Consider the following 22,222-nt stretch of genomic DNA (forward strand, 5'->3'; position numbering starts at 1 on the left):
AAACCCTTTAAAATGAAACTTTTTTCAAATCGATCGCATGGTTAGTTCTGGAGATATGAGGGTTTGAACCGTTTGTTTATTTTCTATTGTTTACGTTAGCGAGGTCATTGGACTACTACTACGACCTTGGCAAGGTCGTTGATCGTACGTGCTCGTAGCAAATAGTAAATTCTTGGAAATACTACGACTTCCTATTTACATCTATATTACATATATTTCCTATTTACATCGGAAACTAACCAGAATTTAATACTAAATTTTGTCCGGTTTTTTGCATGAAAATGTAAATCGTTCAATCAATTAGATGACCGGTCATAGTAGGTAAGACAGACTATATATTTTTGTTAAAAAACAAACGATAAGAAAAGAAGTGAATATTGAATAATTTATTGTACGTATATAAACTTTGTACAGCTAGCTACAATTTTACATGGAAACAATTGTTTAACAAACAGACTACGGATGTTTATGTATTTATGGGAAATCTTAATTCCAAAAGAAATACTTGAAGTAAGATATGAATTATTAAGGGGTTGAAACAACACTTTACTTAGCTACCAATTTATTAATTCTATTAATAGAAATATGAATTTGCATAATTATCCGCAGTCTATCAATAAACATCGATTATTTGTTTCAAATGATACGGAATAACTATGATCTGAATGCCGAAGATCTTCTATCAAATTAGGGTTTATTGACTATACAGTATTCCTCGCCAAATAAAACGAATCCAATACACGTTAAAAAATATTCTATAATGCTTTGGAAATTATATGTATAATCCACAATATGGATACATACGTCATAAAACTATGAAATTTACATAAGTTAGATACAACAGGAATCAAGAAAAATGCCGCGTAGGTTCCGATCGTTGATACAAATACGTTTTTTCAGTTCAGGATCTCAGAATGTCATGATACCGCTGGGAAGATTTAATATCTTTTAAAATAAAATCTGATTCATACTTTTATTAGAACGTTACATATTATGTGGATGCTTCAAATCCATTAATTTATCCAAAATTGCCACGAACAATGGATTTCCTCCCAAACGTTCAATCTCTCTCCTTGCTTGCTTATCCAAATCTTCGATTACATTTCTCGTATAAGCAAAAGAACCGAACTTTTCTAACAGTTCAGCGCAATATCGTTTCACTGTAATATTCTTCGTCCGTCGTCTCAGAATGTCTTTATTTTCAATCATTAAGGAATAACAAAGAATGTGTTCGAAAGGGTATGATATGAATTATTTTAGATAATCTATATCAGTATTAAGGATACTTTTTATTTCTGTATCTTCTGGATGACTTTGTATAGCATGTATAATAGGAAAATTGTAACTTCCTGTACTCAGGTCATCGGCGTAGCCCTCGTCATCAGTATTCTACAAAAGTAAATAAATTATTTACAATATCTATTTCGTACCCTCTCTCCGATTTCAAGGACCATGTGATACGTTAACAATATTAAGAGTCATGTCAAGAGTATATCCTGAATCAAGCTATGTCTCTGTTTAAATTGAAGATATAAAAATGTTCTGAAGTAAAAAGTTGAATCCTCCATAATTGTTGTGTTTGATTTAGCGTGGAAAGTATAATATGCAATATTTTAGAATGAACATATAATAATTTACCTGCCCAATCATTTAAATTGCTATTCTCTCATTTTATTGATTACATATTACTTGAATATAATATTGCCCATCTCTGACGCCTGAATTTTTTGTATAGCAAGGAATATAGTATGGCTTCCAGCATTCAATGTTTTACCTATTCCATAAGCAGAGTGAGCTACTGGAACTTTTTTTCTTATTTTTGTTTCATCTTGTATATCATTGTATCTGCAAAAATTACACAGATTAATTAAGCGACAGTAATACAAAATCATGGTATATTGTGAACTCACATAAGAGAGGAAACATGAAATGTCTTTGATATAACTGCAATTTCACGAAATTTATCCCCTCGTATTTTTAACCAGACATTGACAGCAATTGCTATCTTGGACTCTAAGCGTTGCTCAATACATTTCTCTATGTAATTCACGGGTTCTAGTAATTGCTGTAACAAGATGTTCGATTTAACCGTCGAATGGACGATCAATTTACGAGGTTCACTGGTTTTTACTTTGACAGATTTCATAACATTCACAATGACTGTTTACTATTTGGAGATGTGTGTGCTCGTATAACTTTATTATGTGCAAAAAAGTTGTGATCAGCTGATAAAAATTAATTTATATTTCCTCTCCGCGTTTCGTATAGAGTTTGTTATCGAACATGTGAAACTTAATTTCTTGAGAGTGAATTGGTGCCAGTATAAATGGAAGTTCTTTTCCATATTGCAATCTGTGTCTTCGTGACAATTTATGGGGATGCATTTTTTTTATTGTCGTAACGATACTAATTGGTAGAAGTTTCTAAGTCGGAAGTATTTGGAAATTATTAAATGATTTTAAAGAAAGCAAAGAGAAGAAAATGTTGAAAAATAGATACAGTGACAAAGCAAGTTCTATGATTGGAATTATCGCCAGATTTTGTCGAGAAGAGTACAGCAAACAAAACAATTAGCACCAGTCTCTTTTCTGATATTTGGCAGCATCTTAATTAAGCATAAACTATTCTACAAGATTTAAATTTCATTTGTCTTATCCTCGAGCAAATCTATACACGATCAATGATGTTGATATTTCTTACGACTTACATAACAAGGTAATGAAAAACCTATCGGACTGAAGTCGATTATAGGAACAGCAGACGTAATTGTGCATGAAAAACTGTACTGCTCTTTATTAATAGTCGCTGCTTTTTATAGAGGTCGTCAAGTGGCTGCGTTGGGTATTTCGAAGAAATGTGTGTTGATAAGATGATTAAAATTGAAATGTTTCCTCCTAACACGGTGTAGAAATATGTAAAGATGTTGGCAAAGTAGAATGTGCATGTAGTATCGGTAGGTGTTTTTTCTTTTACGCTTTCGATTATCCAAGATAATGTGAATCGAAACTACCTCCGATACTTGAACATTCGCATAAAGTTTTGTATAATTGCATACCTTCTCTGCATTTCTGTTACGAATGTCTTAAGAAGGAAATATTTCTACCTTAAAGTTCAAAGCACCTATGTTAATACGGTATGTCCGAAACTGTTCACGCCGTATTTATGGAAGAGGTCATATTAAAACGCATTTTGAAACTAATTATTTTCTCACTATAGTACACTTACATGATCAATCTCATTATCACCAAGCAGCGAATGAAGAATACTTTTGTCCTTCTCCATTGCGTATTACAATGCAAATGTTACTACGGAACTCGCGGTTGTAGGTTTGTAAATCGTATTGTGTAATCGATGCACATAAATTAGTGAAATTTTATACGTTAGAATAAATATGCACGTGGATGGCTTTTTAGGCGGCTGATGATCGGAATTCAGTTTTTTAAAGATAATCACGAGGTCGGACAAAAGGTAATATGATGAACAATTTACGTTTTGCAATTTTGTGTTGGCACGTTGGCTCATATTATTTTCAATAAATTGCAAGTTTCTCACGTCAAACACACTCTCATACAAGAACAGTGACACCCATACTTTACTTATAGCTTGTTTTGCGTTGGAAACCTTAGCTAGGTAGACTATAAATACAATTATTTGTTTTACTTTGTATTAACGTGGATTCTATTTAGCATAAAGTATTGATGGGAAAATTTACTAAAACGCCAGTGAATCTAATTTTACCGAAAAAATTGATTATATTTAAATAAATATAAAAATACGTAGTTGTGTAATTGACACATTTTTTCGTATACTCAATTGTTCTTTTAGATAACAAACTATATGGTTTTTGGGGGCCGTTTTCGACTTCCTTAACATGTATAATAACAGATAAAATGAAATACGGATTAAATATCTTTGGTTACTCTACAATCATGCGATATTCCATCAAAATCTAACATTATCACTCGGAATAATTCACTTGTCAGCTACGATTAGAAGAAAGAGCAGATACTGCTTTTTGTGCGTGAATACTATATTCATTACGTGTTATGATACTAATAATTTCAATATAATTTCACTATTAAATATTGCATTTTACAAGTTTCTTGAAAATTCAGTGAGATGCGTAATATCTAGAACAGGCATGGGATTAAAGTTATTCTTTTTGCAAAAACTACTTATTTTACAATGACAGCTCTTCAATGAAGCGGACTTTAACAAAATGTTTGTGTCTCATATGTACATACATAAATTTTAATATTTATAACTATTGATTAGCACAATATAGAATCCGTACGCATTAACATGTTCGACGCTTTTCTTTTTATTTGAAGGGAGAGGATCAAGAAGTTAAATCCGTTCACTTTATTTTATATGGTCAACAAACTTTGTTAGAAATCTACATTTTTAGAACCACAGACGACGTATGCGTGTAGACCACCTATAAGCATAATCCAACCATTGTTGACCATCGGTGACTCATTGAAGACATCCTGAAGTCGAAGATTAAAGCCTTCTTACAACGATTTTCTTAGAATTCGATGCACGATCTTGTTCTCATTTTGTTTCATTTTGAAGGAGTGTATCTCAAAACAAGGAAGTAAAAGAATAAATGTTAATCGGTCATTCAGGATAATCGGAACTATAAGTCATATATACACATAATTTAGGTTTATACTTACCACTGGATACTGAATTCGTGCTGATTCTAATACTATAAAGCATTATTTTATAATTGTAAAGAGCACCAAGAAATTTATGAAAGTAGTACTATTCCCAAAATGATAGTTGACCGAAACTGTGATGAAGTTTAAAGTCCACATTTAATGATTTTATATTTCAAGGTTTTGACCAGATATTTTCCTCCTTTGAAAATCGTCATGTTAAGAACGTGTCGGAGTTGGGACTCTTTCAGGACTCTGTCATTCATCGTAATGAAGTTAATTGAAACTATTCGTCTTTGAAATTGATTTATCGAAAAATATGACCAATGATTAAAATTAAATAAATTTTATGTTAATATATCCGATAAATAATTATTACTTTCCTTGTTATAAAGGTTGACCTATGTATTTAATAGAGTTGGTTTATTAATAGTATAGTTTCCTTCTGATAGTCCCACTGTCTGATTGTGAGATTATAGGAAGGAGACCACACCACAACCAATCAGACACAAACTGTAGAAGTAAATAATCGCATAATAGACCAGACAAGTAGAAATAATCGTTAGTGAAATCGTGCTTATCAATATATTTATTATTATTTCAATATTAATAAAGGAATTTTGATCGATAGGATAATCGTATAAAAGAATAAGTATTATCTTCTCGTCAGCAAATAATTTATATTCTGACGACGCGAACAATTATACAATTCTCCTATATTTTTCCTTTTCACTCAAGTATATTTCAATTTCAGGTGTAGAGTGAAAGAGTAAGCTATTGATTTTTCTTAACAATTTATTTATGTTAACATACATCTACAGGCACGTGGTATTAATTTCTAGACGAATAATTTCAATCGATTCGTTAGATGGTCATCGCTTATAAATTCATTGTTTAATTAAGTGCGTTGAGGGACTTGTTAAATATCGTGTATCTATTAGACTTTTGTAAAATGGAGTGTGTAATCGAGGTTATCAATATATTTATTATTATTTCAATATTAATAAAGGAAATTTGATCGATAGGATAATCGTATAAAAGAAGAAGTATTATCTTCTCGTCAGCAAATAATTTATATTCTGACGACATTTCTCTTATATTTTTCTTTCTCACTCAAATACTTTTGGATTTCAGGAGTGGAGTGAAAGAGTAAGCTATTGATTTTTCTTAACAATTAATTTATTTTAACTTACATGTACATTTTATTGTTTAATTATGTACGTTGGGGGACTTGTTAAATATCGTCTACTTATCAGACTTTTGTAAGACGGAGTGTGGAATTTTAAAAATGACCCCTTCATTTACATTACAATAGCTTCAGAACGGAATATCGGAACGTCACAAATCAAAAGAAAACCATTTTAGAGGGGAAGCCTTGTTACTTCTAATAGTGCCTGTATTATGGAAAATATACTAGTAGTTAGACTGTTTTAAGACAGTGGAAACTGGAGATTCTCTTCTTTTATCATTGTTGTGTATTTCCTATTTACATCGAAAGTTAACCAGAATGAAATACCACATCTCGTCCAGTTTTTTATAAAGAAATATAAATCGTTCTACCAGTCAGATTATATTTTATTTTAAATAATCGCATAATAATAATTATACCTCTTGTTGTTTTTAGTTGTTCCGATATGTAGACGTTATTTATACAAGATGTTTTACATAAATTGTAGGAAGAATGAAATGTATATAAAAAGATAAATAGACTTTGTCTCTATCTTTTCTAGAAAAGAAAAAATTAACTCTTGTATTGCATATTTACATCACATTGAAAACACATACCACAAATGTTCTAGAATGATGTTAAGCTAAACGGTTTCATTTGCAAAGGATTAATTAGGATATACATATTTAGAAATTGAATACTACACTTTACACTTTATTATAAATATTCTGTAATCCTTTGAAAATTATACAAGGAATTAACAATGTAGATACATACGTCATAAAACTATGAAATTTACATAAGCTGGATACAACAGGAATCGAGAAAAGTGCCACGAGAGTTCCATTCGAAGATACGGCAACGTTTTGTTAGTTCAGAGTCCCAAAATGTCATGATACCGCTTGCAATATTTAATACATCTAAAATAAAAATTGATTCATATTTTTCTTAGAACGTTACTTATTATGTGGATGTTTCAAATCCATCAATTTATCCATAAGTTTCTCGCAGAATGGATTTCCTCCCAAACGTTCAATCTCTTTCCTTGCTTGCTTATTCAAATCTTCGATTACATTTCTCGTATAAGCAAAAGAACCGAACTTTTCTAACAGTTTAGCGAAATATCGTTTCACCGCAATATCCTTTGGCCGTCGTCTCAGAATGTCTTTATTTTCAATCATTAAGGAATAACAAAGAATGTGTTCGAAAAGATATGATACGACTTATTTTAGGTAATCTATATCAGAATAAAGGATACTCTTTATTTCTGTATCTTCTGGATGACTGGTTATGGCATGTATAATAGGAAAATTGAATGTTCCTGTACTCACATCATCGGCGTAGCCATCGTCATCAGTATTCTACAAAAGTAAATAAATTGTTTACAAAATCTATTTCGTACCCCCGCTCCGATTTCAAGGACCATGTAATATGTTAACAATATTAAGAGTCATATCAAGAGTATATCCTGAAACAAGCTATGTCTCCGTTTAAGTTCAAGATATAAAAATGTTCTCAAGTAAAAAGTTGAATCCTCCATAATTTTTGTGTTTGATGAAGCGTGGAAAGTATAATATGGAATATTTTACAAGGAATATATAATAATTTACCTGCTCGATCATTTAAATTGCTATTCTTATTTTATTGATTACCTATTACGTGAATATAATATTGCCCATCTCTGCCTGATACCTACTACACTTAGTGTAAGGGTTACAATTTCAATACATAATAATCATAGTGACTGTATTGTCAATAATAATGAATACTTAGTCTTCACTAAAACTCCTTTCCACAGTATGCATACTCTTTATTGAAACAGCGAACCTTGCATATCTTCACCAATCGCTAAACCCATTGTTTGCAACTTTTACCACATAACTTAACAAAGTTAACAAAAATCATTAATAAAGAAACTTCTTCGTTTCATTAGTATTATTCCATCGTCATAAAGGTTTCTTCGGTGAATGGTGTGATATTTCAATCGAGTTGGAATACTGTAATCTTTGAAATTAACGTCGAACGTCATTTAGGTATGACAAATTGTTCAGGATGTAAATTTTGATAACATACCACGAAATCATTGAAACCGAAGAGGAGAACTGCTTTTTAAATAATTACCAGGAGTAATTATTATATAATACAAGAATAATATAGTCATTAAACCACGCTTACCGAGTCGTAATGAAAATTAGAGTAGTCATTACAAATTTGGATTGTCAACGCTATAATATTTACTAAGGGAGTAAAATCCTCTTTGCAATTTGAAAACAGTTGCATTAAACGGACCACAAAACTGAGAAACGTTCCTGTTTCTAAAACACGAACGGTCTTTATATTTGCTATGTTTTCAATAATGCTGAAGATTTATAAACAAATCAAAACATATATGACAACATTAACTGGTGAATTAATTCTGACTTACTTTCAAGCACCATCAGCTTATACGAAGCTTCAGATGGACAAATGAAATTCTCTCTCCAATAAATTTCTAGACCCTGCCCCCTGTGACATTTCAACGATTCCTCAATGAATATTTCCATAGCCTAATTGTTATAGTAATAGTATTAGAATCTAAATTTTACGTCGAAGGTTAAATTTTCATCAGATTGCTAACCTTTGGATGATTCAACGCATGAGTTTTTTGTATAGCAAGGAATATAGCATGGCTTCCAGCATTCAATGTTTTAGCTATTCCATAAACAGAGTGAGCTACTGGAACGTTTTTTCTTACTTTTGTTTCATCTTGTATATCATCGAATCTGCAAAAGTTACAGAAATTAATTAAGCGGCAGAAATACATAATCATGGTATTTTACGAACTCACATAAAAGAGGTAACATAAATTGCCTTTGATATAACTGCAATTTCACGAGATTTGTCTTCTGGTATTTTTAACCACACATTGAAAGCAATTGGTATCGCGGATTCCAGGTGTTCATCAAAGCCTTTTTGTATGTACTTGACGGGTTCGAGTAATTGCTGTAACAAAATGTTCGTTTCAACCGTGGAATGCACGATCAATTTACGTGGTTCACTTAGGTTTTTACTTTGAGAAATTTCATAACACTCTCGATAACTGTTTGCTATTTGGAGATGCATGTGCTCGTATAATTTTGTTATGTACATAAAAGTTGTGATCAGCTGATAAAAATTAATTCGTTCGAAGTAAATAGAATTTTGAGCTGACTTATTTTTAGCGAGTGCAATAGATTTATAAAAGTAGCATTTTTACGCAATGTTTCAATAGCATTTCTGTCGTTGCCTTCCTATGTACTTTCATATAGAGTGTTATCGAAAATTGTGAAACTTAATTTATTATTAAACTTATCATGTTGCATTCTGAGTCTTTGTACTGATGAGACTTTATTTTTCGAATGTAACGCAACAATTTATGAGAATCCATTTTTTTATTGTTGTAACGATACTAACTGGTAGAAGTTTCTAAGAAGGAAGTATTTGGAAATTATTAAATGATCTTTAAGAAAATGAGGGGAAGAAAATGTTGAAAAATAGACACATTGACAAAGCAAGTTCCATGATTCGAATTGTCACCAAATTTTGTCGCGAGGAATACAACAAATAAAACAATTTGCACCAGTCTCCTTTCTGTTTGTTAGCAACAGTATCTTAATTAAGCATAAATTATTTTGCAAGATTTACGGTGGCTGCGTTGGAAACTTCGAAGAAATATGTATTCATGAGATTATTAAAATTCAAATGTTTCCTCCTAAGACGTTTTAGAAATATGTAAGGTGTTGACAAAGTAGAACGTGCATGCAGTATCGGTATGAGTTTTTTCTTTTACGCTTTCGATTATCCAAGATAATGTGAATCGAGACTACCACCGATACTTGAACATTCGGACAAAGTTTTGTGTAATTGCATACCTTCTCTGCATTTCTGCTACGAGAATCTTAAGAAGGAAATATTTCTACCTTAAAGTTCAAAGCACCTATGTTAATACGGTATGTCCGAAACTGTTCACGCCGTATTTATGGAAGAGGTCATATTAAAACGCATTTTGAAACTAATTATTTTCTCACTATAGTACACTTACATGATCAAACTCGTTATCGCCAACCAGCGAATGAACTATACTTTTATCCTTCTCCATTGTGTATTACGATGCAAATGAAACTACGGGACACGCGGTTCCGGGTTTATAAATCGTATTGTGTAATCGATGCACATAAATTAATGCAACTTTATACGTTACAGTAAATATGCATGTGTATGACTTTTTAGGTGGTTGCTGAGCGGAATTCATTATTTTATTGTTGATCGGGGGTTCGGCAAAAAGTAATATGATGAACGACTTACATTTTATTTCTTGTTGTGTTGGTACGATGGCTCATATTATATTCAATAAAGTGCAAGTTTCTTATGTCAAACGCACTCTCATACAAGAACAATGACCGTCATGCTTTACTTATAGCTCGTTTTGCGATGGAAACCTTAGCTAGGTACACTATGAATACAATTATTTGTTTTACTTTGTAATACTTATGAAGTATTCATGGACAAAACTAAAATACCAACTAACCCACTTTTATTTATATATGTATATATATATATAATAATATAAATATACATATAAATATACATACATATAAAAATCCGTAATTGTAGAATTGACACATTTTTTCGTATACTCAATTGTTCTTTTAGATAATAAACTATGTTGTTTTTGGGGGGCGTTTTCGACTCCCTTGACATGTATAATAAGAAACAAAAAAAAATACCTATTAAATATCTTTGGTTACTCTACAATCATGCGATATTCCATCAAAATTTAACATTATCACTCGGAATAGTTCACTTGTCAGCTACAACTAGAAGAAAGAACAGATACTGCATTTTATGCGCGAATACTATATTTATTACATGTTATGATACGAATAATTTTAGTATAATTTCACTATTAAATATTGCGTTTTGCAAGTTCCGTGAAAATTCAGTGTGATACGCAATGTGAAGAATAAACTTATTTTATAATCATAGCTCTTCAATAAAGCGGACTTTAACAAAATATTTGTGTTCCACATGTACATACGCAAATTTTAATATTTATAACTGATGATAAGCACAATATAGAATTCGTACGCATCAACATGTTCGACGCTTTTGTTTTCATTTGAGGAAGGAAGAGACATGCGATCAAGTTCGAGTCATTTTGAGGGGACAGAATCAACAAGTTAAGTCCGTTCACTTTATTTTATATGATCAATAAATTTTGTGGGAAATCTACAGTTTTAAAATTGGAGACAACGTATGCGAATAGACCATCTATGCGTGTTAAAATAGGCGCGAGTCGGTCAATGGTTTTTCCAGAGACTTTTCATCCTTTAACGAGATATTCGAATTACGAAGGATTGGTAGATAGGCAAAAATTGGTAGGGGAAAATGAATGGTACACGTGAATTAATTTCCATCGCCTAGTCAATCCGACTAAGCCGTTCATTTATAATTAGAAATCGAAATTAAATAAACAAAATAAAAGGAAATTAAACGAAAAATTATATTCATTAGGTATTTTCAACTCAGGAGAAAAACCGAGCCTGGTGGCTCGGAAAAACCTGGCTAGCCATTTGTCTCGCCGCTACGGCTCTCGCCTCGGTCTTCTGTAACAAAAAAAAGACCGAAATTCGGCTGTAAATACCTGACAACGCTCGTTGCGTTGCCTGACTCGCTTTAATCCACACGCTCCTTGCTCCGTTTATGGTAAACAGAAGCGGAATTCTGACACAGCGATTCGCAGCTGTATTAGTGGACTCTATTATTGAACGTTTCTCGTATGATCGAGAAGCGTTCGATTGTTGTGTAGAAAGGCGAGATTCTAATCTCGATTTTCCCTGAACTGCAGGGTTTGATTGCTGGCGTAGACAACAGGCGGAGGTTGTAAGGCTCCGAATATTGTCTGCTCCGCGGCTCTTCACCGTCCCCTGGTCAGTACGGGGACGATGTGGTGTAGTCCCCTAACTGCGCAAGAAACGACTGATTATTATGGTTCTTACATCACGTTGCCCTTTGAGGGTCGTTCTTCGCCTAGTGTCAGTTGGCGATCTACAAACCACGCTCGAGCAGGTCGAAGTCTACTGAGAGTCTACCCAGGGAATACGCCAAAAGACCCCTATGTGTGTGTGATCCCAAGCACTGACTCGACCTTGGTAGACGGCAACTTCACCCAGGGAATACGCCAAGAAGGCCCTTATACGTGGGTTTTAGCACTGTGCAATAATCAAGGGAGGATCGAGAAATTTACTCGAAACCTCCTACACGACCGCTGACTATAGCGGTACGTGTTTATTTAGCACCGATGGCTGTGACCAAACACTATACGAGTGTAAACTTGGTATTTTCCAGCCATCGGTTGCTATTTAATAAAGTGGAAAAATCAATGTGATTTTGTTGCTTTTCAAAACTATGTCCACTTTGAATATTTCCGTTCGTTGTAATAATATGAAAAAATGTAACATATAAAACTTGCGCGGTACTGAGAGGGACACATTGTGATACAAACATTTTTCGTGTGGGTAAAGGCATAGAGGAGATTTCAAGGTCATCTTCATTTTTTTAAATGGAATGCTATATTTTTTTTATTGCGATGTGATGGCGGGTGTTGAGACGACTTCATCAAGCTATCCTTCAAGGTTATGCAAGGTCAAATGTGATAGCAAAATAAACTTCCTTACAATAGAGAGGAAGTTCGAAATGGTGACCGTTAGCATCAATGCAAAATTAGAATCCAAATTAAGACGAAAATCAAGAATATCAATTTCTTGATTGGGGCTTCGTTAGAAAGTTAGTAAAAAATTAAATTAAAAAATTTCAAATCATTTTGGAAAAAATATATTCGCTTGCGGGGGTAAATTACAATCATTGTTTGTCAATACGCATACCCTTGATATCCTACGCACTTTCGAGAAAAAAATTCATTACCAAAAATCTAATGTGAGGATAGAAATGTTGCATGCGTATGTTTGAAACATCGTAACTCTAGACGAATTAAAGGATTTTAGCAATTAACAATTCAAACAATGCGTATTAATGGAGCTCTAGAGCCCCAAAATAGGATCGGAAAGTACATTAGATGTAAGATCTATTCATATAGCTCACTTGTGTTCGCAGATTGCCGTTCTACAAGCGGAACTTGAAACGTTAATAACTATTTAACGAAGCCTCAATCAAGAAATTGATATTCTTAATTTTCTTCTTATTTTGGCCTCTAGAATCTCTCATTAAAATTTTTCCCCAAGGGTGGCCGAACACCCTGTATGGTTGCGGAAAGAAAAATATTGTTTTATTTTTAGAAATCGCATCACAAAATTGTGTATAGTCCCTCGCTGGTCAACTCGGGCCTAGCGCTTTCGTTTCGACAAAGCGCTCGATTATTTTACAACGAAATTTACCAGATGCGGAATATACAAGGACTTTTGCGCCAAAGTAACGGCTCCGCATGTGGCAACATACATAGGCGGAAAACCTCTTGCTGACCGAACGAAACAGAAATAAAAAACTTATCGGACAGAAATCAGTGTAAGAGTACACGTAATTATCGTTCAAAAACTATGTTATAATGCAAAAGAAACTTCTGAATTCGCGATTGCGGATATATAAATCATGTTGTGCAATCGGTGCACATAAATTAGTGAAACTTTACACATTAGGATAGTTATGCGTGAAAGATATGCATGATTTTTTCGGTGTCTTCTGATCGGAATTCGTCATTTTATAGCTAATCACGGTATCGAATGAAAAGTAATAAATGTGCATACTTAGTACTATAACTTCATACAGAAAATTTACAAACAACGTCTTTTTTAATTTTCATCAGGTCGAAGGTAAAATGTCCTTGAAAACAAATTCTATTTCAAGTCGATACTGTAGTTATTTCCAGAGAAAACTATTATTTACGAAAAAATGCTAGCGAATAATAACGCAAACGTCTTGTATACAAATTTAAATTCATTTTCAATTAAATAAACAATTTATAATCCAGTTTTATGATCAATAGGAAGTGCTGAAACTTCTTTGGGTGCATAGAGTCAAAGTAGATTTGAAAATAAACATTTGAAGACAGCATGAATAATAATAGTTGATATATTCAACGGATAAAGGATAAAAAGCCCTTTAAAATGAAACTTTTTTCAAATCGATCGCATGGTTAGTTCTGGAGATATGAGGGTTTGAACCGTTTGTTTATTTTCTATTGTTTACGTTAGCGAGGTCATTGGACTACTACTACGACCTTGGCAAGGTCGTTGATCGTACGTGCTCGTAGCAAATAGTAAATTCTTGGAAATACTACGACTTCCTATTTACATCTATATTACATATATTTCCTATTTACATCGGAAACTAACCGGAATTTAATACTAAATTTTGTCCGGTTTTTTGCATGAAAATGTACATCGTTCAATCAATTAGATGACCGGTCATAGTAGGTAAGACAGACTATATATTTTTGTTAAAAAACAAACGATAAGAAAAGAAGTGAATATTGAATAATTTATTGTACGTATATAAACTTTGTACAGCTAGCTACAATCTTACATGGAAACAATTGTTTAACAAACAGACTACGGATGTTTATGCATTTATGGGAAATCTTAATTCCAAAAGAAATACTTGAAGTAAGATATGAATTATTAAGGGGTTGAAACAACACTTTACTTAGGTACCAATATATTAATTCTATTAATAGAAATATGAATTTGCATAATTATCCGCAGTCTATCAATATACATCGATTATTTGTTTCAAATGATACGGAATAACTATGATCTGAATGCCGAAGATCTTCTATCAAATTAGGGTTTATTGACTATACAGTATTCCTCGCCAAATAAAACGAATCCAATACTCGTTAAAAAATATTCTATAATGCTTTGGAAATTATATGTATAATTCACAATATGGATACATACGTCATAAAACTATGAAATTTACATAAGTTAGATACAACAGGAATCAAGAAAAATGCCGCGTAGGTTCCGATCGTTGATACAAATACGTTTTTTCAGTTCAGGATCTCAGAATGTCATGATACCGCTGGGAAGATTTAATATTTTTTAAAATAAAATCTGATTCATACTTTTCTTAGAACGTTACTTATTATGTGGATGCTTCAAATCCATTAATTTATCCAAAATTGCCACGAATAATGGATTTCCTCCCAAACGTTCAATCTCTCTCCTTGCTTGTTTATCCAAATCTTCGAGTACATTTCTCGTATAAGCAAAAGAACCGAACTTTTCTAACAGTGCAGCGCAATATCGTTTCACTGTAATATTCTTCGTCCGTCGTCTCAGAATGTCTTTATTTTCAATCATTAAGGAATAACAAAGAATGTGTTCGAAAAGATATGATACGACTTATTTTAGGTAATCTATATCAGAATAAAGGATACTCTTTATTTCTGTATCTTCTGGATGACTGGTTATGGCATGTATAATAGGAAAATTGAAAGTTCCGGTTCTCAGGTCATCGGCGTAGCCATCATCATCAGTATTCTAGAAAAGTAAATAAATTATTTACAATATCTATTTCGTACCCCCTCTCCGATTTCAAGGACCATGTAATATGTTAACAATATTAAGAGTCATATCAAGAGTATATCCTGAAACAAGCTATGTCTCTGTTTAAATCGAAGATATAAAAATGTTCTCAAGTAAAAAGTTGAATCCTCCATGATTTTTGTGTTTGATGTAGCGTGGAAAGTATAATATGCAATATTTTACAATGAACATACAATAATTTACCTGCTCGATCATTTAAATTGTTATTTTCTCATTTTATTGATTATCTATTACTTTAATATACCATTGCCCATCTCTGCGTGATATCCATTACACTTTTAGTGTAAGGGTTACAATTTCAGTACATAATAATCATAGTGACTGTATTTTCAATAACAATGAATTCCTAGTCTTCACTAAATCTCCTTTCCACAGTATGCATACTTTTTATTGAAAAAGCGAACATTGCATAACTTCTACATTCGCTAAACCCATTTTTTGCAACTTCTACCACATAACTTAACAGTGGTAACAAGAATCAATAATAAAGAAACTTCTTTTCTACATTAGTATTATTACATAGTCACAAAGGTTTCTTCGGTGAGTTGTGTGATATTTCAGTCAAGTTAGAATGCTGTCATACTTTTACATGAATCTTTGAAATTAAAGTCGATCGTCATTTATGTATGACAAATTGTACAGGATATAAATTTTAATAACATGCCACGAAATCATTGAAACCGAAAAAGGGAACTCCATTTTAAATAATTTTCAAAAGTTATTATTGTTTAATACTAGAGTAATATATTCATTAAATCACGCTTACCGTGTCGTAATGAAAATCAGAATAGTCATTACTAATTTGGATGTACAACCCCAGGATATTTGCTAAGGGAGTAAAATCCTCTTTGCAATTTGAAAACAGTTGCATTGAACGAACCATAAATCTGAAAAGCGCTGCTGTTTCTAAGGCACGAACAGTATTTATATTTGTTATATTTTTTATGATTTATAAACAAATCAAAACACATATATGACAACATTAACTGGCTAATTAATTCTGGCTTACTTTCAAGCACCAGCGCCTTATAAGAAGCTTCAGATGGACAAGTGAAATTCTCTCTCCAATATATTTCTAGACCCTGTCCCCTGTGAGTTTTCAACATTTCCTCTACGAATATTTCCATAGCCTAATTGTTATAGTAATAATATTACAGTCTATGTTTAGCTACGAAGAAGAATTTCCATCACATTGCTAACCTTTGGATGATTCAATGCGAGTACTCTTTGTGCAGCAAAAGTTGTAACATGGCTTGCGGCATTCAATGTTCCTGCTATCCCATAAGTAGAATGAGCTACAGGAACGTTATTTCTTAGTTCTGCTTCGTCTTGTATATCATCGTATCTGCAAAAGTTGCACAGATTAATTAAGCGAAAGTAATACAAAGTCGTGGTATATTGTGAACTCACATAAGAGAGGAAACATGTATTGTCTTTGATATAAGTGCAATTTCACGTAATTTATCCTCTGGTATTTTTAACCAGACATTGAAAGCAATTGCTATCTTGGATTCCAAGCGTTGCTCAAGACTTTTCTCTAGGTACTTGACGGGTTCTAGTAATTGCTGTAACAAGATGTTCGCTTTAACCGTCGATTGCACGATCAATTTACGAGGTTCACTGGTTTATTTTGTTAACAGATTTCATAACATTCACAATGACAGTTTACTATTTGGAGATGTATGTACTCGTATAACTTTATTATGTGCATAAAAGTTGAGATTAGCTGATGAAAAATTAATTTGTGCAAAGTAAATCAAATTTGGAACGGACTTATGTTTAGCGAATGCATGGGATTCATAGAAGTAGCCATTTTGCTAAAGAAGTATTCCCTGTTCGCGTTTGAGTAGTATTTCTATTGTTGCCTTCCGATACAGGGTGTTTGGCCACCCCTGGGAAAAATTTTAATGGGGGATTCTAGAGGCCAAAATAAGACGAAAATCGAGAATACCAATTTGTTGATGAAGGCTTCGTGAAACTGTTATTAACGTTTAAAGTTCCGACCGTACTGAATTTTTTTCTCGAAAATGTGCAAGATTTCGAGGGTATGTCTATTCACCAAAAATGATTGTAATTGACCCCCGCAACCAAAAATAATTTTTTCAGAATTAATTAAAAATTTTTCTTTTCGTCGAAAAATTTAGGCACCTAGCCCCTGTCGATTTTTCTTAAAAATTCGTTTTTCATTTTTAGTAATTTTGTTTGACGCCTTGCAGAAAAGTTGTCTAATACTTTTTTGTAGGTACCCGTGAACTCTACTTCAGAAAAAAGTTTCATTGAAATATATTCACAATTGTAGGAGTTATGGCTGTTTGAAAATTGGACCATTTTTATGGGGGTTTTCTAATATTACGGGGCCAAAGAACAGCCTTTCCAACATTTTTATAGTTGTTACATATTCTACGTTAAAATACGCTTAGTTTGCTTTTTTTAAAATTAAAATCGTCCAATCTGTTCAGAAGTTATGATATTTTAAAGATTCGCATGAAAATTCGGGCAGACATTTCTGGCCAGAAATTAGATTTTCGGCATGGAATTTTTTTCTCGAAATTGAGTAGGATTTCGGGGGTATGTCTAGTCACCAAAAATGATTGTAATTGAACCCCGCAACCGAAAATAATTTTTCCGGAACGTTTTGAAATTTTTGAATTTAATTGTTAATAACTCTTTAATGAAGCCTCCATCAACAAATTGGTATTCTTGATTTTCGTCTTATTTTGGCCTCTAGAATTCTCTATTAAAATTTTTCCCAGGGGTGGCCGAACACCCTGTATACTTTCATATAGATTGTGTTACCAAGATCATGAAAGAAAGCAAAAGAAAATCTTGGCAATCATATATATCATCCATTACAAACAAAGCCCCAATAAATACCCTGTGGAAAAAATCAGAAATATTAATGGAATAGAATCTTACACTGAAATCCAATTTTTCGATCTAGGAGATAACAAATTTATAACTAATCCACGGGATATAGCGGACACCCTTGCAGAGACATTCCAAAAAAATTCAGAAAATAGAAGCCACGAAGAAATAGTCCACATTCCCTCGCCACCCCTTATAATAGACCCCGTTTCCGAATCCACTTTTAATTCAATCAGAACCCTAGAAGAGCTAATGAACACTCTCCGCGCCACAAAAAATTCTGCACCTGGACCTGACAATATATCTAATAAACTGATAAAGGTGCTACCACAAATCGGCATCAATCATCTCCTCAATATGTTCAACTGCATTTGGACGCATCATGCATTCCCGGACAACTGGAGAAAAGCTACAGTAATACCCATACCTAAATCTAGTAAAAACAAAAATAAAGCCGAAAGCTATAAGCCGATCGCCTTAACAACCTGCATTTGTAATCTTCTAAAAAAAATAGTTGACAAAAAGCTCAGATGGTTCCTCGAATCAAACAATATGCTATCACCTAACCAATACGGATTCAGACAACACCGCTTGGTCACTGATGTATTGATAAACTTAGAGACAAGCATATGCGAAGCATTTCTGAAAAACGAATTCCTCGTCACAGTATGTTTGCATATTGAAAGAGCATACGACTCAATACCAAAGACTACAATTATCAACGTCCTAACCAAAACTAGGCTAAACGGTAACATATTAGCTTTCATCAAAAACTTCCTGACAAACAGAACCATCCAAGTTAGAACGAACGGAACCTTCTCCAAACCAGCTACCATACTTAATGGAGTTCCACAAAGTTCGGTAATCAGCGTTACGCTTTTGCTGATAGTAATTAACGACGTTCTAAATAACATCAAGCCGCCAATTCAAGGAACCCTCTTCATGGACGATCTAACATTGAACAGCAGCGCGAGTAACCTAGCCACTATCATTGAGCTCCTATAGGAAAGCATCAACGACCTTCTGACATGGTCCGAAAAATCAGGACTTAAATTCTCCCCCCAAAAAACAAAATACACCATCATTTCTAGAAAATACAAGACAACCATACTTCCCCCTAATCTCTAAATACGAAATACTGAAATCGAAAAAGTAGACAGCATTAGAATACTTGTACTCATCTATGACCATAAGCTAACGTGGGAGCCACATATCTAAAAACCACATGCACAAAAAAAATGAACATCATAAAAGCTTTGGCAAATTATAGCTGGGGAGCTGATCAAGAGATCATCATACAAACCTACCAGGCTTTAATCAGATCCAAACTCGACTACAGGTCAACAGTTTAAAACTCGGCTAAACTCAGCACCCTGAAAACAATCGACTCAATTCATAACGCCGCTCTAAGAATAGCCACTCGAGGCTACTTGACTAGTCCAATAAATAGCATATTGTTTGAATTAAAAGAACCATCGTTAGAACAAAAAAGGAAATACCTATGCCTAAAATACGCAGCCAAAATGTCCTCCACTCCAAACTTGGAAATTATTAGACGATTTTGAAGAAAGCAAAGAGATGAAAATGTTGAAAAATAGATACAGTGACAAAGCAAGTTCTATGATTGGAATTATCGCCAGATTTTGTCAAAAAGAATACAGCAAACAAAACAATTAGCACCAGTCTCTTTTCTGTTATTGTATGGCAACAGCATCTTAATGAAGCATAAACTATTCTGCAAGATTTAGATTTCATTTGTCTTATCCTCGAACAAATCTATATACGATCAATGATGTTGATATTTCGTACGACTTATATAACAAGGAAATAAAAAATCTATCGAACAGAAGTCAATCATAGGAACAGCGGACGTAATTGTGCATCAAAGACTGTACTGCTCTTTTTTAATAGTCGCAGCTTTTTATAAAGGTCGTCGAGTGGCTGTGTTGGATATTTCGAAGAAATATGTCTTGATAAGATGATTAGAATTCAAATGTTTCCACCTAAGACGTTTTAGAAATATGTAAAGATGTTGACAAAGTAGAACGTGCATGCAGTACCGGTATGAGTTTTTTCTTTTACGCTTTCGATTATCCAAGATAATGTGAATCGAAACTACCTCCGGTACTTGAACATTCGGATAAAGTTTTGTATAATTGCATACCTTCTCTGCATGTCTGCTACGAATGTCTTAAGAAGGAAATATCTCTACCTTAAAGTTCGAAGCACCTAAGTTAATACGGAATGTCCAAAACTGTTCACATTGTATTTACGGAAGATACCATATTAAAACACTTTTTGAAACTAATTTTTTTCTCACTATAGTGCACTTACATGATCAATCTCGTTATCGCCAACCAGCGAATGAAGAATACTTTTACCCTTCTCCATGGCGTATTACAATGCAAATGAAACTACAGAACTCGCGGTTGCGGGTTTATAAATCATATTGTGTAATCGATGTACATAAATTAGTGAAATTGTATACGTTAGAATAAATACGCACCTGTATGACCTTTTAGGCGGCTGCTGATTGGAATTTGTTACTTTAAAATTGATGTAAACTTTGCGATGGAAACCTTAGCTAGGTAGACTATGAATATAATTATTTCTTTTACTTTATACTGACATGTATTCTACTTAGCATTAACTATTGATGCGCAAATATACTAAAACGCCAATTACGTCGATTTCACTCAAAAAATTGATTAAATTTTTAAAATGAAATATTTTAATTATAATATTTAATTTTGATATTTAAATACATACATTTAAATATTTAACTTAAATATTTAAATAAATATAAAAGTACGTAATTGTGCAGTTGACACTTTTTTTCCTGTACCTAATAGTTTTTTTTCTTAACATGTATAATAAGAAGGAAAAAAAATACGTATTAAATATTTTTGGTTACTCTACAGTCATACAAAGTTTCATAAAAATCGAACATTATCACTTGGAGTAGTTTTAGTTACAATCAAAAGAAAAAAACAGAGATGCACAATCTGGCGGATAGTCATGGCATTAACCTCATCCTGTTTACAAAAACTACTTATTGTAACAAAATGTTTGTATTCCATATGTACATACGTAAATTTATGTATGTACGTTAATACGTCAACAAATTTTGTTAGAAATCTACATTTTTAGAACCTCAGACGACGTATGCGTGTAGACCACCAATGAGCATAATCCAACCTTTGTTGACCATCGATGATTCATTGAAGACATCCTGAAGTCGAAGATCAAAGCCTTCTTACAACGATTTTCTTAGAATTCGAAGCACGATCTTGTTCTCATTTTGTTTCATTTTGAAGGAGTGTATCTCAAAACAAGGAAGTAAAAGAATAAATGTTAACCGGTCATTCAGGATAATCGGAACTATAAGTCATATATACACATAATTTAGGTTTATACTTACCACTGGATACTGAATTCGTGCTGATTTTAATACTATAAAGCATTATTTTATAATCGTAAAGAGCACCAAGAAATTTATGAAAGTAGTACTATTCCCAAAATGATAGTTGACCGAAACTGTGATGAAGTTTAAAGTCCACATTTAATGATTTTATATTTCAAGGTTTTGACCAGATATTTTCCTCCTTTGAAAATCGTCATGTTAAGAACGTGTCGGAGTTGGGACTCTTTCAGGACTCTGTCATTCATCGTAATGAAGTTAATTGAAACTATTCGTCTTTGAAATTGATTTATCGAAAAATATGACCAATGATTAAAATTAAATAAATTTTATGTTAATATATCCGATAAATAATTATTACTTTCCTTGTTATAAAGGTTGATCTATGTATTTAATAGAGTTGGTTTATTAATAGTATAGTTTTCTTCCGCTAGTTCCACTGTCTAATTGTGAGTTTATAGGAAGGAGACCACACCACAACCAATCAGACACAAACTGTGGAAGTAAATAATCGCACAGTAGACCA

The 22,222-nt window shown here is 32.9% G+C and overlaps 1 protein-coding gene and 1 pseudogene across 5 annotated transcripts; both read right to left on the bottom strand.

Moving 5' to 3' along the window:
* Positions 1 to 502: 502 nt before the first annotated feature.
* On the bottom strand, positions 503 to 20,680 carry LOC143347741 (terpene synthase-like). Of its 4 annotated transcripts, none has more exons than XM_076777217.1 (7): positions 20,610 to 20,680; positions 16,821 to 16,975; positions 8,447 to 8,591; positions 8,255 to 8,375; positions 8,005 to 8,144; positions 1,287 to 1,389; positions 503 to 1,193 (listed from the first exon to the last, which is right to left on the bottom strand). In XM_076777217.1, the coding sequence occupies exons 1-7, from the start codon at positions 20,664 to 20,666 to the stop codon at positions 985 to 987; spliced, it is 930 nt and encodes a 309-aa protein (XP_076633332.1). In that variant the 5' UTR covers positions 20,667 to 20,680; the 3' UTR covers positions 503 to 984. The 4 variants fall into 4 exon arrangements, with proteins under 4 accessions (XP_076633332.1, XP_076633331.1, XP_076633330.1 ...); XM_076777216.1 differs by lacking the exons at positions 8,255 to 8,375; positions 8,447 to 8,591 and adding exons at positions 16,420 to 16,540; positions 16,611 to 16,755; XM_076777215.1 differs by lacking the exons at positions 8,005 to 8,144; positions 8,255 to 8,375; positions 8,447 to 8,591 and adding exons at positions 16,177 to 16,316; positions 16,420 to 16,540; positions 16,611 to 16,755.
* Positions 1,686 to 3,288, bottom strand: LOC143348147 (terpene synthase pseudogene; annotated as a pseudogene). The gene is made up of 3 exons (XR_013080719.1): positions 3,226 to 3,288; positions 1,911 to 2,065; positions 1,686 to 1,845 (listed from the first exon to the last, which is right to left on the bottom strand). The product of XR_013080719.1 is annotated as a terpene synthase pseudogene (transcript).
* Positions 20,681 to 22,222: the final 1,542 nt, after the last annotated feature.

The sequence above is a fragment of the Colletes latitarsis genome, chromosome 11 (genome assembly GCF_051014445.1).
Source record: "Colletes latitarsis isolate SP2378_abdomen chromosome 11, iyColLati1, whole genome shotgun sequence".
In the NCBI taxonomy this organism is placed as follows: Eukaryota; Metazoa; Arthropoda; class Insecta; order Hymenoptera; family Colletidae; genus Colletes; species Colletes latitarsis.